Source organism: Haematobia irritans, chromosome 2 (genome assembly GCF_050003625.1).
Source record: "Haematobia irritans isolate KBUSLIRL chromosome 2, ASM5000362v1, whole genome shotgun sequence".
NCBI classification, from domain to species: Eukaryota; Metazoa; Arthropoda; class Insecta; order Diptera; family Muscidae; genus Haematobia; species Haematobia irritans.
In genome coordinates, this window is record NC_134398.1 from 155,460,352 (window position 1) to 155,474,363 (window position 14,012).

The window sequence follows — 14,012 nt, forward strand, 5'->3', positions numbered from 1 at the left end:
AGGATGCGCAATTTACAAAATATTAAAAAAAATTTCTTTAAAAAAATGAGATTTTAATTAAAATAAAGTTTATAATCTTTGCTTCAATTTTCTTTTATTAAATTGAAGGATACAAATTTTGGAAATTTTCGTCTCTCCGTTAAAACCGTATGTCTTTGAAATAAGGCAAAATTCTCTTAAAGTAAACAAAAAAACACATTTTTGACTTAAAGAAATCGTCCTTTAGATTTAAGATAAAAACGCTTCAAACGTAGGCTAAGACTTATTTTGGGGATTTTATCATATTTGATTTAAAGTTTTTTGGGAGTAAATTGCCACTGCTAAGTAGCAAAAATTGTAAAAAATATTCAAATTGTCCTATATCTCGAATACGTCTGTAAAATTGCTCTAGCTTTATATTTCCCCTACTTTTTACTAACATTGTGTTTCATCCCAGGGTATTAGCCGATTTAAATTTTAATTCTACAGATTTTGTAGAAGTATAAAAAATTGTCTTCAAATCGGTTAAGATATAAACTTTTGTATATGGGAATATAAACCTCCATAATAATTCCCAACATATTTGAAGGAGTTGAGATGGTAACACATACTTTTGTCTACATAGTGGTGAAGGGTATAATATAGGTGGTCCCGCCCGGCTTTAGACTTTATTTACTTGTTTCAGATGAAATCCGGAATACTGAAATGACATCACATGTTAAAAATGAATGCGATATCATTGCTCCGGACACTTACACCGAGAGAAGGAATATGATCATCTCTAACATTTTTCTATGTTATTTTTTCATGGACGCAAAAATATTGTTTTCTCGGCAAACATAACATGCTTGACGAAATCAGCTACATAATATTCGAGAAAAATAACATGGTTGCGCCAAAAATGTCCTCTGTGAAAAAGTTATATTACGCCCTTCAAACATGTTTGGGGTGATCATATTCCTTCTCTGCTTTACTTCTTTATGAAAATTTTCTATATTCTATGTAAACTTCCTCAATTGTGAATATGGTGTTCATTCAATCGCACTCACCTGCATAAATCCGATACTCCCACATTTGCCTGTTTCTTTTTCTCCTTTAATTTGTTACGTGATATTTGAGCTTCTAATTTTGTCTTTATCGCCGGTGGAAATTCATGACCATTTATTCGAGCCATGTTCTCTAAGATTTTCAATGCTTCCTCCAATCGCCCTCTCATCAATAGCCATCTTGGCGACTCTGGCATTATAAACAAATACAGAAAGTATAAATAGAAAGGCACTGAGGTATAGTATGAGAGTTTCACCCAATCCCTCTCCAGATATGTTATGACCGAGAGCAACATTATGGCCGAAGTGTAAAAAGTGCATGTCATTACTGTAACAAATGAACGATAGTTCTCGCCAACAAGTTCAAGTGCTGCAATTTAGAGAATTGGAAAAAAATGTATATATTGATAATTAAATAAGAAACAAGTATATACGGCCGTAAGTTCGGCCAGGCCGAAGCTTATGTACCCTCCATCATGGATTGCGTAGAAACTTCTTCTAAACACGGCCATCCACAATCGAATTACTTAAGTTGCAGTAACGCTTGCCGATGGCAAGGTATCTTAAAACCTCGTAACACCATCTTCTAAATTGTATGTCCATATGTGGTATATATTAAATCAAAAAAGATCGATCCAATACGTATATAATTCAGTTTGACAAAGTAGACATAAAATTTTGACAAAATTTTCTACAGAAAGAAAATATTAAAAAATTTTCTATGGAAATAAAATTTTCACAAAATTTTCTATAGAAATAAAAATTTTGACAAAATTTTCTATAGAAAGAAAATTTTGACAAAAATTTCTACAGAAATAAAATTTTAACAAAATTTTCTATAGAAATAAACTTTTGACAAAATTTTCTATAGAAATAAAATCGTGGTCGATTATTTTTGGCTCGAGTGGCAACTATGATTATGAACCGAATAAAATTTGAACAAATTTGTCTATAGAAATAAAATTTTGACAAAATTTTCTAAAGAAATAAAATTTTGACAATGATGAAAATTTTATTATGAACCGAATAAAATTTTAACAAAATTTTCTCTAGAAATAAAATTTTGACAACATTTTCTATGGAAATAAAATTTTGGTAGATTATTTTTGGCTCTAGTGGCAACCATGATTATGAACCGATATGGACCAATTTTTGTGTGATTGGACCAATTTTGGTATGGTTGTTAGCGACCATATACTAACACCACGTTCCTACTTTGAACCGGATCGGATGAATTTTGCTCCTCCAAGAGGCTCCGGAGGTCATCTGGAGAACGTTTTATATGGGGGCTATATATAATTATGGACCGATATGGACCATGTTCCAAATTACAACCGGATTGGATGAAATTTGCTTCTCTTGGAGACTTCGCAAGCCAAATCTGGGGATCGGTTTATATGGGGGCTATATATAATTATGAACCGATGTGGACCAATTTTTGCACGGTTGTTAGAGACCATATACCAATATCATGTACCAAATTTCAGGCGGATCGGATAAAATTTGCTTCTCTTTGAGGCTCCGCAAACCAAATCTGGGGATCGGTTTATATAGGGGCTATATATAATTATGAACCGATGTGGACCAATTTTTGCACGGTTATTAGAGACCATATACCAACATCATGTACCAAATTTCAGCCGGATCGGATGAAATTTGCTTTTCTTTGGGGGCTATATATAATTATGGACCAATGTGGACCAATTTTTGCATGATTGTTAGAGACCATATACCAACACCGTGTACCAAATTTCAGCCGGATCGGATGAAATATGCTTCTCTTAGAGGCTCCACTAGCCAAATCTGGGGATCGGTTTATATGGGGGCTATATATAATTATGGACCGATGGGAACCAATTTTTGCATGGTTGTTAGAGACCATATACCAACACCATGTACCAAATTTCAGCCGGATCGGATGAAATTTGCTTCTCTTTTAGGCTCCGCAAGCCAAATCTGGGGATCGGTTTATATGGGGGCTATATATAATTATGGACTGATGTGAACCAATTTTTGCATGGTTGTTAGAGACCATATACCAACACCATATACCAAATTTCAGCCGGATCGGATGAAATAGGCTTCTTTTAGAGGCTCCACAAGCCAAATCTGGGGATCGGTTTATATGGGGGCTATATATAATTATGGACCGATGTGGACCAATTTTTGCATGGTTGTTAGAGACCATATACCAACACCATATACCAAATTTCAGCCGGATCGGATGAAATATGCTTCTTTTAGAGGCTCCACAAGCCAAATCTGAGGGTCCCTTTATATGGGGGCTATACGTAAAAGTAGACCGATATGGCCCATTTTCAATACCATCCGACCTACATCGATAACAACTACTTGTGCCAAGTTTCAAGTCGATAGCTTGTTTCGTTCGGAAGTTAGCGTGATTTCAACAGACGGACGGACATGCTTAGATCGACTCAGAATTTCACCACGACCCAGAATATATATACTTTATGGGGTCTTAGAGCAATATTTCGATGTGTTACTAACGGAATAACAAAGTTAATATACCCCCATCCTATGATGGAGGGTATAAAAAGGCCGATTAAATACGTATATAATTAAGTTTAAAGTTTCTGTAGAAATAAAATTTTGACAAAATAAAATTTTGACAACATTTTCTATAGAAGTAAAATGTGGAAAACATTTTCTATAGAAATAAAATTTTGACAAAATTTTCTATAGAAATAAAATTTGACAAAATTTTTTACAGAAATAAAATTTTGACAAAATTTTCTATAGAAATAAAATTTTGACAAAATTTTCTATAGTAATAAAATTTTGACAAAATTTTCTATAGAAATAAAATTTTTACAAAATTTTCTATAGAAATAATATTTTTACAAAATTTTCTATAGAAATAAAATTTTGACAAAATTTTCTATAGAAATAAAATTTTGACAAAATTTTCTATAGTAATAAAATTTTGACAAAATTTTCTATAGAAATAACATTTTGACAATGTTTTCCATAAAAATAAAATTTTGGTAGATTATTTTTGGCTCGAGTGGCAAACATGAATATGAACCGATATGGACCAATTTTTGTGTGATTGGGGATCGGCTATATATAACTATAGACCGATATGGACCAATTTTGGCATGGATATTAGCGCCCTTATACTAACACCACGTTGCAAATTCAACCGGATCGGATGAATTTCGCTCCTCCAAGAGGCTCCGGAGATCAAATCCGGGGAACGGTTTATATGGGGGCTATATATAATTATGGACCGATATGGACCAATTCTTGCGTGTTTGTTAGAGACCACATTCTAACACCATGTTCCAAATTTCAACCGGATCGGATGAATTTTGCTCCTCCAAGAGGCTTCGGAGGACAAATCTGGGAATCGATTTATATGGGGGCTATATATAATTATGGACCGATTTCGACCAATTTTTGCATGGTCATTAGAGAAAATATACCAACACCATGTACCAAATTTCAGCCGGATCGGATGAAATTTTCGTTTCTTAGAGGCTCCGCAAGCCAAATCGGGGGATCGGTTTATAAGGGGGCTATATATAATTATGAACCGATGTGGACCAATTTTTGCATGGTTGTTAGAGACCATATACTAACACCATGTACCAAATTTCAGCCGGATCGGATGAAATTTGGTTCTCTTAGAGGCTCCGCAAGCCAAATCGGGGGATCGGTTTATATGGGGGCTATATGTAATTATGGACCGATATAGACCAATTTTTGCATGGTTGTTAGAGACCATATACTAACACCATGTACCAAATTTCAGCCGGATCGGATGAAATTTGCTTCTCTTAGAGCAATCGCAAGCCATATTTGGGGGTCCGTTTATGTGGGGGCTATACATAAAAGTGGACCGATATGGCCCATTTGCAATACCATCCGACCTACATCAATAACAACTACTTGTGCCAAGCTTCAAGTCGATAGCTTGTTTCGTTCGGAAGTTAGCGTGATTTCAACAGACTGACGGACGGACGGACATGCTCAGATCGATTCAGAATTTCACCACGACCCAGAATATATATATTTTATGGGGTCTTAGAGCAATATTTCGATGTGTTACAAACGGAATGACAAAGTTAATATACCCCCATCCTATGGTGGAGGGTATAAAAATATTTAACAGATATATTAAAAGAGTCCGGCCTAATATTATATGTTAGAAGATTTGTACGTTTCGTGAAGGCCAATTCTTTTTTATTGGGACAAACATAATTACACCAAAAAAAATTTATAGACACAGCTGCAAGATTTGCTAAAACAGTAAAAAGTCTGCTGAAAAGGGAAGAGTAGTCGCAGTTTGCTGAAAGAGGAAACATTCCATGCTATTTTTGTACACACCGCCATAGAATGCTGATGATAGCATAATAAGTTTGCCATTCCGTTTGTAACACATCGAAATGTCCATTTGCGACTACATAAATGATATATACCCCTGAGCAAGGAGAAATTGTAAGGTGATATAACCGTGATTGTCCGTCTATCGTTATCACGCCTCAGCCTCCAATAATGACTCAATCGTTCCAGAATCGTTTTTGTCTATTGCAGGCAGGTTAAGTTCGAAGATGGGCTATATCGGTTCAGGTTATAATATAGCCCCTATAAAACGACTCCCGATTTGGGGTCTACCTGAATTTTTACCCAATTTGGCTGAAATTGGAAATCTATAGGTATTTTAGATTCACAAATAGGTGGAACAATGTGGAGTGTACCAGTCCATGTTTTGGTATACCCCCATATAGCCCGGATTGCCTGAAAATGAAAATCTAGAGCTATTCTAGGTCCATAAATAAGTCCAAAAGTAGGGACAGTAGGTCCAAAGTAAATCTGTAACGGTCTATGTTGTGGTATAGTCCCTAAATAGGTCAATCTATTTGACTTCTTCGGCTTCTATAAAGCCCACTTTTTATCCGATTTGCTTGTTATTAGAAATGTTGAGGTTTATTATTATTTATTTTAGGTCCACAAATGTTTTGGTATATCCCATATATATCCCATATGCGGTGTCTAGAAGTCCAAGAAGTCAATATTTTGACTTCTTGGACTTCTAGACACCGCAATTTCTATCCGATTTGCCTTAAATTCAAAATCTAGAGGTACTATAGGTACGTAAATAGGATTACCGACATTTATATCCGGCTTATCTGAAATTGGAAACCTAGAGGTATTGTAGATCCATAAACAGGCTCGCGGAATGTGGTGTGTATCGGTCCATTTATCATTTCCATTAGGCATACTCACATATTATAAAGGGAATTTGATAGACAGCAGGTATGGTGAGTCCAACGATGACACGACTTCCAGCCCATGTCCAAAAATCTGTACTTATGGAAGTTATTAGGCTACCAATCAATAATGTAGCCAAGCAAGTAAAGTATGAAGTTCGTCTGCCGGCACGGTCATTGAGTAATCCAAACAAATACACACCAATAGGACCGCCAACATTTAGGGCAGCTAAACCAACTGTGGGATATATATCCTTATCGCATACAAGATCAAACTAAAATAGAAACAATAATTAAATGAATATATATGTATATTATGGAAAACTAAAAATTATATTTTCTATACGTGTGCTTTGAGATGATAAGCAAACTATTAATAATGAATTTATTACAATCATATACAAATGTTACTACTTCGCCACTCCAGGAAGAGCTTTATGACATACACAGACCAAGGTTGCTACAGTTGGTAGAGTTCTACCAAAAATTTTATATTTTCATACAAATCAAATTTTGAGAACATTTTCTATAAAAATACAATTCTGAGAAAATGTTCTTTAGAAATAAAATTTTGAGATTTTTTTTATAGAAATTAAATTGTTTGAAAATTTTCTACAAAAACAAAATCTTTCGAAAATTTTCTATAGAAATAAAGTTTTGACAAAATTTCTTATATAAATAAAATTTTGATAAAATATTCTATAGAAAAAAAATTTTGAGAAAATTTTCTATAGAAATAAAATTGTGAGAAAATTTTTTATAGAAATACAATTTTGATAAAATTTCATATAGAAATTAAATTTTGACAAAATTTTCTATAGAAATAAAATTTTGAGCAAATTTTCTATAGTATTAAAATTTGAGAAAAATTTTCTATAGAAATAAAATTTTGAGAAAATTTTCTATAGAAATAAAATTTTGACAAAATTTTCTATAGAAATAAAATTTTAACAAAATTTTCTATAGAAATGCAAATTTTGACAAAATTATGTATAGAAATAAAATTTCGACAATATTTGCTATAGAAATAAAACTTCTATAGAACTAAAATTTTGAAAAAAATTTCTACAGAAATTAAATTTTGAAAAAACTTTCTATAGAAATAAAATTTTGACAAAATTTTCTATAGAAATAAAATTTTGAGAAAATTTTCTATAGAAATAAAATTTTTTATGGAAATAAAGTTCTTGATAGAAATAAAATTTAAGAAAATTTTCCATAGAAATAATTTTTTGAGAAAACTTTCTATAGAAATAAAATTTTTACAAAATATTCTATAGAAATAAAATTTTGAGAAAATTTTCTATAGAAATAAAATTTTGACAAAATTTTTTGTGGAAATAAAGTTCTTGATAGAAATAAAATTTTGAGAAAATTTTCTATAGAAATAAATTTTTGACAAAAATTTCTATAGAAATAAAATTTTGACAAAATTTTCTATTGAAATAAAATAATGACAAAATTTTCTATAGAAATAAAATTTTGATAAATTTTTCTATAGAAATAACATTTTGACAAAATTTTCTATAGAAATAAAATTTTGACAAATTTTCTATAGAAATAACATTTTGACAAAATTTTCTATAGAAATAAAATTTTGAGAAAATTTTCTATAGAAATGAAATTTTGACAAAATTTTCTATAGAAATAAAATTTTGACAACATTTTTTATGGAAATAAAGTTCTAAATAGAAATAAAATTTTGAGAAAATTTTCTATAGAAATAAATTTTTGACAAAATTTTCTATAGAAATAAAATTTTGACAAAATTTTCTGTAGAAGTAAAATTTTGACAAAATTTTCTATAGAAATGAAATTGTGAAAAAATTTTCTATAGAAATAAAATTTTGATAAAATTTTTTATGGAAATAACATTTTGACAAAATATTCTATAGAAATAAAATTTTGAGAAAATTTTCTATAGAATTAAAATTTTGACAAAATTTTTTATGGAAATAAAGTTCTTGATATAAAAAAAATTTGAGATCATTTTCTATAGAAATAAATTTTTGACAAATATTTCTATAGAAATAAAATTTTGACAAAATTTTCTATAGAAGTAAAATTTTGACAAAATTTTCTATAGAAATGAAATTGTGAAAAAAATTTTTATAGAAATAAAATTTTGATAAAATTTTTTATGGAAATAACATTTTGACAAAATATTCTATAGAAATAAAATTTTGAGAAAATTTCTATAGACATAAAATTTTGACAAAATTTTCTATTGAAATAAAATAATGACAAAATTTTCTATAGAAATAAAATTTTGAGAAAATTTTCTATAGAAATGAAATTGTGAAAAAATTTTCTATATAAATAAAATTTTGATAAAATTTTTTATGGAAATAACATTTTGATAAAATTTTCCATAGAAATAAAATTTTGGCAAACATTTCTATAGAAATAAAATTTTGGCAAAATTTTCTATTAAAAAAAAAATTGAGAAAATTTTCATACAATACATTTTTTCATATTTGTTGTTTTGATCTCAGCTTAAAAACCATTGCGTTGACTAAACTACAAGAGTAGCTTAACCAACAGAGGAAAATAATCAACAAATATGATTGTAGTACAAACCAACAATAGTAAAACAGAACGAAATAAATTTTTGACAAAAATTTTTGTGGAAATAAAATTTTGACAAAATTTTCTGCAGAAATAAAATTTTGTATAGAAATAAAATTTTGACGAAATTTTCTATAGAAATAAAATTTTGACAAAATTTTATATAGAAATAAAATTTTGACAAAATTTTCTATAGAAATAAAATTTAGACAAAATTTTCTATAGAAATAAAATTTTGACAAAATTTTCTATAGAAATAAAATTTTGAAAAAAAATTCTGTAGAAGTAAAATTTTGAACAAAATTTTCTATAGAAATAAAATTTTGATAAAATTTTCTATAGAAATAAAATTTTGACAAAAATTTCTATAGAAATAAAATTTTGGCAAAATTTTCTATTGAAAAAAAATTTGAGAAAATTTTCATACAATACATTTTTTCATATTTGTTGTTTTGATCTCAGCTTAAAAACCATTGCGTTGACTAAACTACAAGAGTAGCTTAACCAACAGAGGAAAATAATCAACAAATATGATTGAAGTACAAACCAACAATAGTAAAACAGAACGAAATAAATTTTTGACAAAAATTTTTGTGGAAATAAAATGTTGACAAAGTTTTCTATAGAAATAAAATTTTGAGAAAGTTTTCTATAGAAATTAAATTTTGAGAAAATTTTCTCTAAAAATACAAATTTTGATAAAATTTTGTATAGAAATAAAATTTTGACAATATTTTCTATAAAAATAAAACTTCTGTAGAACTAAAATTTTGAAAAAATTTTCTGCAGAAATTAAATTTTGAGAAAACTTTCTATAGAAATAAAATTTTGACAAAATTTTCTATAGAAATAAAATTTTGACGAAATTTTCTATAGAAATAAGATATTGAGAAAATTTTCTATAGAAATACAAATTTTGACAAATTTGTTTATGGAAATAAAGTTTTTGGTAGGAATAAAATTTTGAGAAAATTTTCTATAGAAATAACATTTTGACAAAATTTTCTATAGAAATAAAATTTTGGCAAAATTTTCTATTGAAAAAAAAAATTGAGAACATTTTCATACAATACATTTTTTCATATTTGTTGTTTTGATCTCAGCTTAAAAACCATTGCGTTGACTAAACTACAAGAGTAGCTTAACCAACAGAGGAAAATAATCAACAAATATGATTGAAGTACAAACCAACAATAGTAAAACAGAACGAAATAAATTATTGACAAAAATTTTTGTGGAAATAAAATTTTGACAAAATTTTCTGCAGAAATAAAATTTTGTATAGAAATAACATTTTGACGAAATTTTCTATAGAAATAAAATTTTGACAAAATTTTCTACAGAAATAAAATTTTGACAAAATTTTCTATAGAAATAAAATTTTGAAAAAATTTTCTGTAGAAGTAAAATTTTGAACAAAATTTTCTATAGAAATAAAATTTTTTTTTTATGTTTTTGTTGTTTTTCGATCTTTATTTTCAAATAAAAGTCTTCTGTTTTTTTCGAGCTTGAGATCGGTATATATTTATGTATTATTTTCTTTCAATATTTCGCAATTTCTTTGAATTGCTTCTTCAGGAAATATGTATCTATTGTATACTTATTATAGATACATATTTCCTGAAGAAGCAATTCAAAGAAATTGCGAAATATTGAAAGAAAATAATACATAAATATATACCGATCTCAAGCTCGAAAAAACAGAAGAAATAAAATTTTGATAAAATTTTTTATTGAAATAAAATTTTGACAAAATTTTCTATAGAAATAAAATTTTGACAGGATTTTCTATGGAAATACAATTTTGACAATATTTTCTATAGAAATAAAACTGCTACAGAAATAAAATTTTGAGACCATTTTCTATAGAAATACATTTTTTCATATTTGTTGTTTTGATCTCAGCTTAAAAACCATTGCGTTGACTAAACTACAAGAGTAGCTTAACTAACAGAGGAAAAAAATGTTCTGATAACACTAGTTTACACTGAAAATGTACACTGGATGAGAGTCGACTTTTCTTATGTATTTTGATCTGCTGAATTCGAGAAAAAAAATGTTTAAAAATTTTGTATGGAACAGTTTTTGAGATATCCCATTAGTTTTAGTTTTTCGCTCTTTTTCACTAAACAAATTATATCTCGAGTTAGAAATGCCCGATTATATCATGAAAGGTATTAAGATGACGAATAATTTTCAAAAAAATGTTTATTTTACAATGAACCTTTTCCGCAAGAAAATTATCATCAAGCGTACATAAAATTTTTTTATGTAAACTAGTGTAATTGGTTGATATTTTTGCTGCAAGTAGAGGATGCTGATGAGGAATGTGGTAATTCCGAAACGTGCGTTCATCCAACCATTTTGCAGTCTATAGGGCTTTGCCCAAATAAATTTGACAAACATTCTTTTCTTTTGTAGTTTGGTCAACGCAATGGCTTTTAAGCTGAGATCAAAACAACAAATATGATCGAAGTACAAACCAACAATAACAAAACAAAACGAAAAAAAATTTTGACAACATTTTCTGTAGAAATAAAATTTTGACAAAATTTTCTGCAGAAATAAATTTTCTATAGAAATAAAATTTTGGGAAAATTTTTTATAGAAATAAAATTTTGACAAGAAAGTTTTCTATAGAAATAAAGTTTTGAGAAAATTTTCTATAGAAATAAAATTTTGAGAAAATGTGGGTTTTGTTTTTGTATGAAATTTGTATCTTTTTTGTATTCAATGATATGTGATATGTGATAACTACAATGAAATGATTATCCAAAAAAAAAACTACATATTTCAACTGGCTGGCACATTACCTACACATAAAATGACGAGTGAAATGTTATGGATGAAAATGCTTTTGATTTGGGGGATTTTCACAGTATTTGGCTCTTGTGATTTAAATCGCATACGTCGATTACTATGGAGGACCAAACTTCAGTTGTATTGTACTCCCAACCCTGTTGGCATTTTTCAATAGGCCATGATATATTCGGTTTCAGGTCACTGATGCTATTGGTATCTTCAAGCAATTGGGTCCAGTTAACAGCATAACGGTAACATTTGCTATGTTCACCAGTATTGTGATCCTGTGAATAAGAGAGAATAAAGGATAAACTATGTCTTTCAAACTGTAAGAATATAAAGCTCTCCTAGGTTATAAAAATGGAGAGAGTTACTCTCTTTTCTATACAAATACTATGAGAGAGAAAGCAATAAGAAATATCTTCTTCTTCTTTCTTTATAAGAAGAGCATGTATGTAAACAAAAACTTGATATGTAAACAAACCGAAATGTAAACAATGCTTGTTTATAGTGGTCTCTTTTCCTCTCAACTATTTCACTCAGACAATGTCAATGTCACATTGACTATGGCTTCCCACCTTAAAACTCACTTTTTCTCCAAATGATTAATTTTTTTTCCTGTCTTACCAAATCTGGGGGTAATGCCAGAAATTGCCTCTGCTCCACCGTTGATATGTTAAGTAATTCGGGTATTTTACACCAATAATCCTCAGGAGTATCAGACATAAAAAGCTGATTAAAGGCACAAAAGCCACATGGTATACAAGCGGGAAGGCATATTCCAAATACCAATAATTTTTGATATTTTCCAAATTCACCAATGGAGGGCAGTAGGTCATCCAAATCGAATTGTTCCTATATTGAATTGAATGAGAAAAAAGTCACAAACTCAATTTCTCAATCGAAATTGAGGGCTTTCAAACTTACATCTTCACCTGTATCTTCTGCATCCAATGCTGTTGGTTTTTGGAGAGAGACTGATTTGTGAACTTCACATTCTTCCTCGAAATCACTGTCATATTCAATGGGCATTCTTTCTGTATGTGCTATTTCTGTTTTGGAATATAGGAATATTATTTAACTATGCCTTATTTGTACGAAATCTATGAAAGAACTACACCAAATTCGCGAGCTGGTTTACATTTAGTCGATGGCCAAGAAGAAAATGTGTAACCATAGAAGACCGATAACTGCTTATATGTTTGCACCCTTCTATTTACATGATGCCAGTCTCAAAGTGGCGTTTCGAATAAATGTCAATGCGTGTCCATATGACATGCCAGTGGCGAAGATACAGGTGTTGGAAATAACAAATTACCAACCAACAATATCATGCTGTTGATGTAGTACGAAAATTACATTCGTTATGCAGAATTTCTTAATGAATCATGTTCAGAATGAAAATTGCAGCGTTGCTGCTTTCAAGCTCGGCTGGTGCGGGTGGTTTGGATATCCATTTACTAAGTGGTGTATTCCTATCCCCAAAGTAGATATCTGGAAGATTACAGTATTACCTTCAAATGACGTACAAAGAAATTCAGCGGGGAACCTCATTTTTAAGCCATTCTTGGTTGACACATGCTGAATGCGATGATGTTGAAACCTGTCTGCTGCCGAAATGTTTGTCCGTCCAGGGCTTCAATACCGACTTTACGACATTTTCCCGATAATAAAGTTAAGTGATTCCACTTAAAATTGAATATCCTAAAATGAAAAGAATTTTGTTTGACTAAGGTCAACTTGGCTTTATGTTAATAATTCTGAAAAATTCTTCAAAATTAATGAAATTGTCTTTAAATTTGTTGATCTTGACTACAAATACTTTTTTACTTGAAATAAAACAAAATTTCTACTTGTAGTCCAGTCCGAATTTGAAAATTGAAGTTTTCGTTAACTATATATGGAAGTACTCTGATAGCACATGAAGAAAAAAAAACTGAAAAAAACAAATAAATTGAACTTCGTTTCCTAGAATCAAGTACGCAAAACTTAAATTTAAAAGAGATTTGTGCGTTAAATTTTTCCCTACTTCAATTCTCCGCTTCTTTGGCTCGGAATCTATACGTAAAAACAAAATCATTGGAACCGGGCATATTTTTTTCAGTGCGACAGTTACTTTGACCCCACGACAAAGCCATAGATTTTTTTATTAGAAAATTTGGTCAAAATTTTATTTCTATAGAAAATTTTGTCAAAATTTTATTTCTATAGAAAATTTAGTCAAAATTTTGTTTCTGTAGAAAATTTAGTCAACATTTTGTTTCTGTAGAATATTTTGCAGAACTTCATTTACTACACAAAAATTTTTCTAAAATAGTTTTTTATTGATATTTTTTCACAATTTTATTTCTATAAGAAATATTGTCAAATTTTATTTCTATAG

The 14,012-nt window shown here is 29.4% G+C and overlaps 1 protein-coding gene across 2 annotated transcripts in view; it reads right to left on the bottom strand.

The window, feature by feature from the left end:
- Nucleotides 1-12,824, bottom strand: part of CarT (Carcinine transporter) — a 31,692-nt gene extending 18,868 nt beyond the window's left edge. The window contains exons 1-6 of one of the 2 annotated variants that reach the window (XM_075296700.1): nucleotides 12,748-12,824; nucleotides 12,557-12,681; nucleotides 12,257-12,484; nucleotides 11,737-11,913; nucleotides 6,276-6,534; nucleotides 1,029-1,395 (exon numbers count right to left, since the gene is read on the bottom strand). In XM_075296700.1, coding sequence (XP_075152815.1) covers nucleotides 1,029-1,395; nucleotides 6,276-6,534; nucleotides 11,737-11,913; nucleotides 12,257-12,484; nucleotides 12,557-12,661 — 1,136 coding nt within the window. In that variant the 5' untranslated portion in view covers nucleotides 12,662-12,681; nucleotides 12,748-12,824. Of the gene's footprint in view, nucleotides 1-1,028; nucleotides 1,396-6,275; nucleotides 6,535-11,736; nucleotides 11,914-12,256; nucleotides 12,485-12,556 lie in introns of both variants that reach the window. The other variant, XM_075296699.1, reaches the window with a different exon arrangement.
- Nucleotides 12,825-14,012: the final 1,188 nt, after the last annotated feature.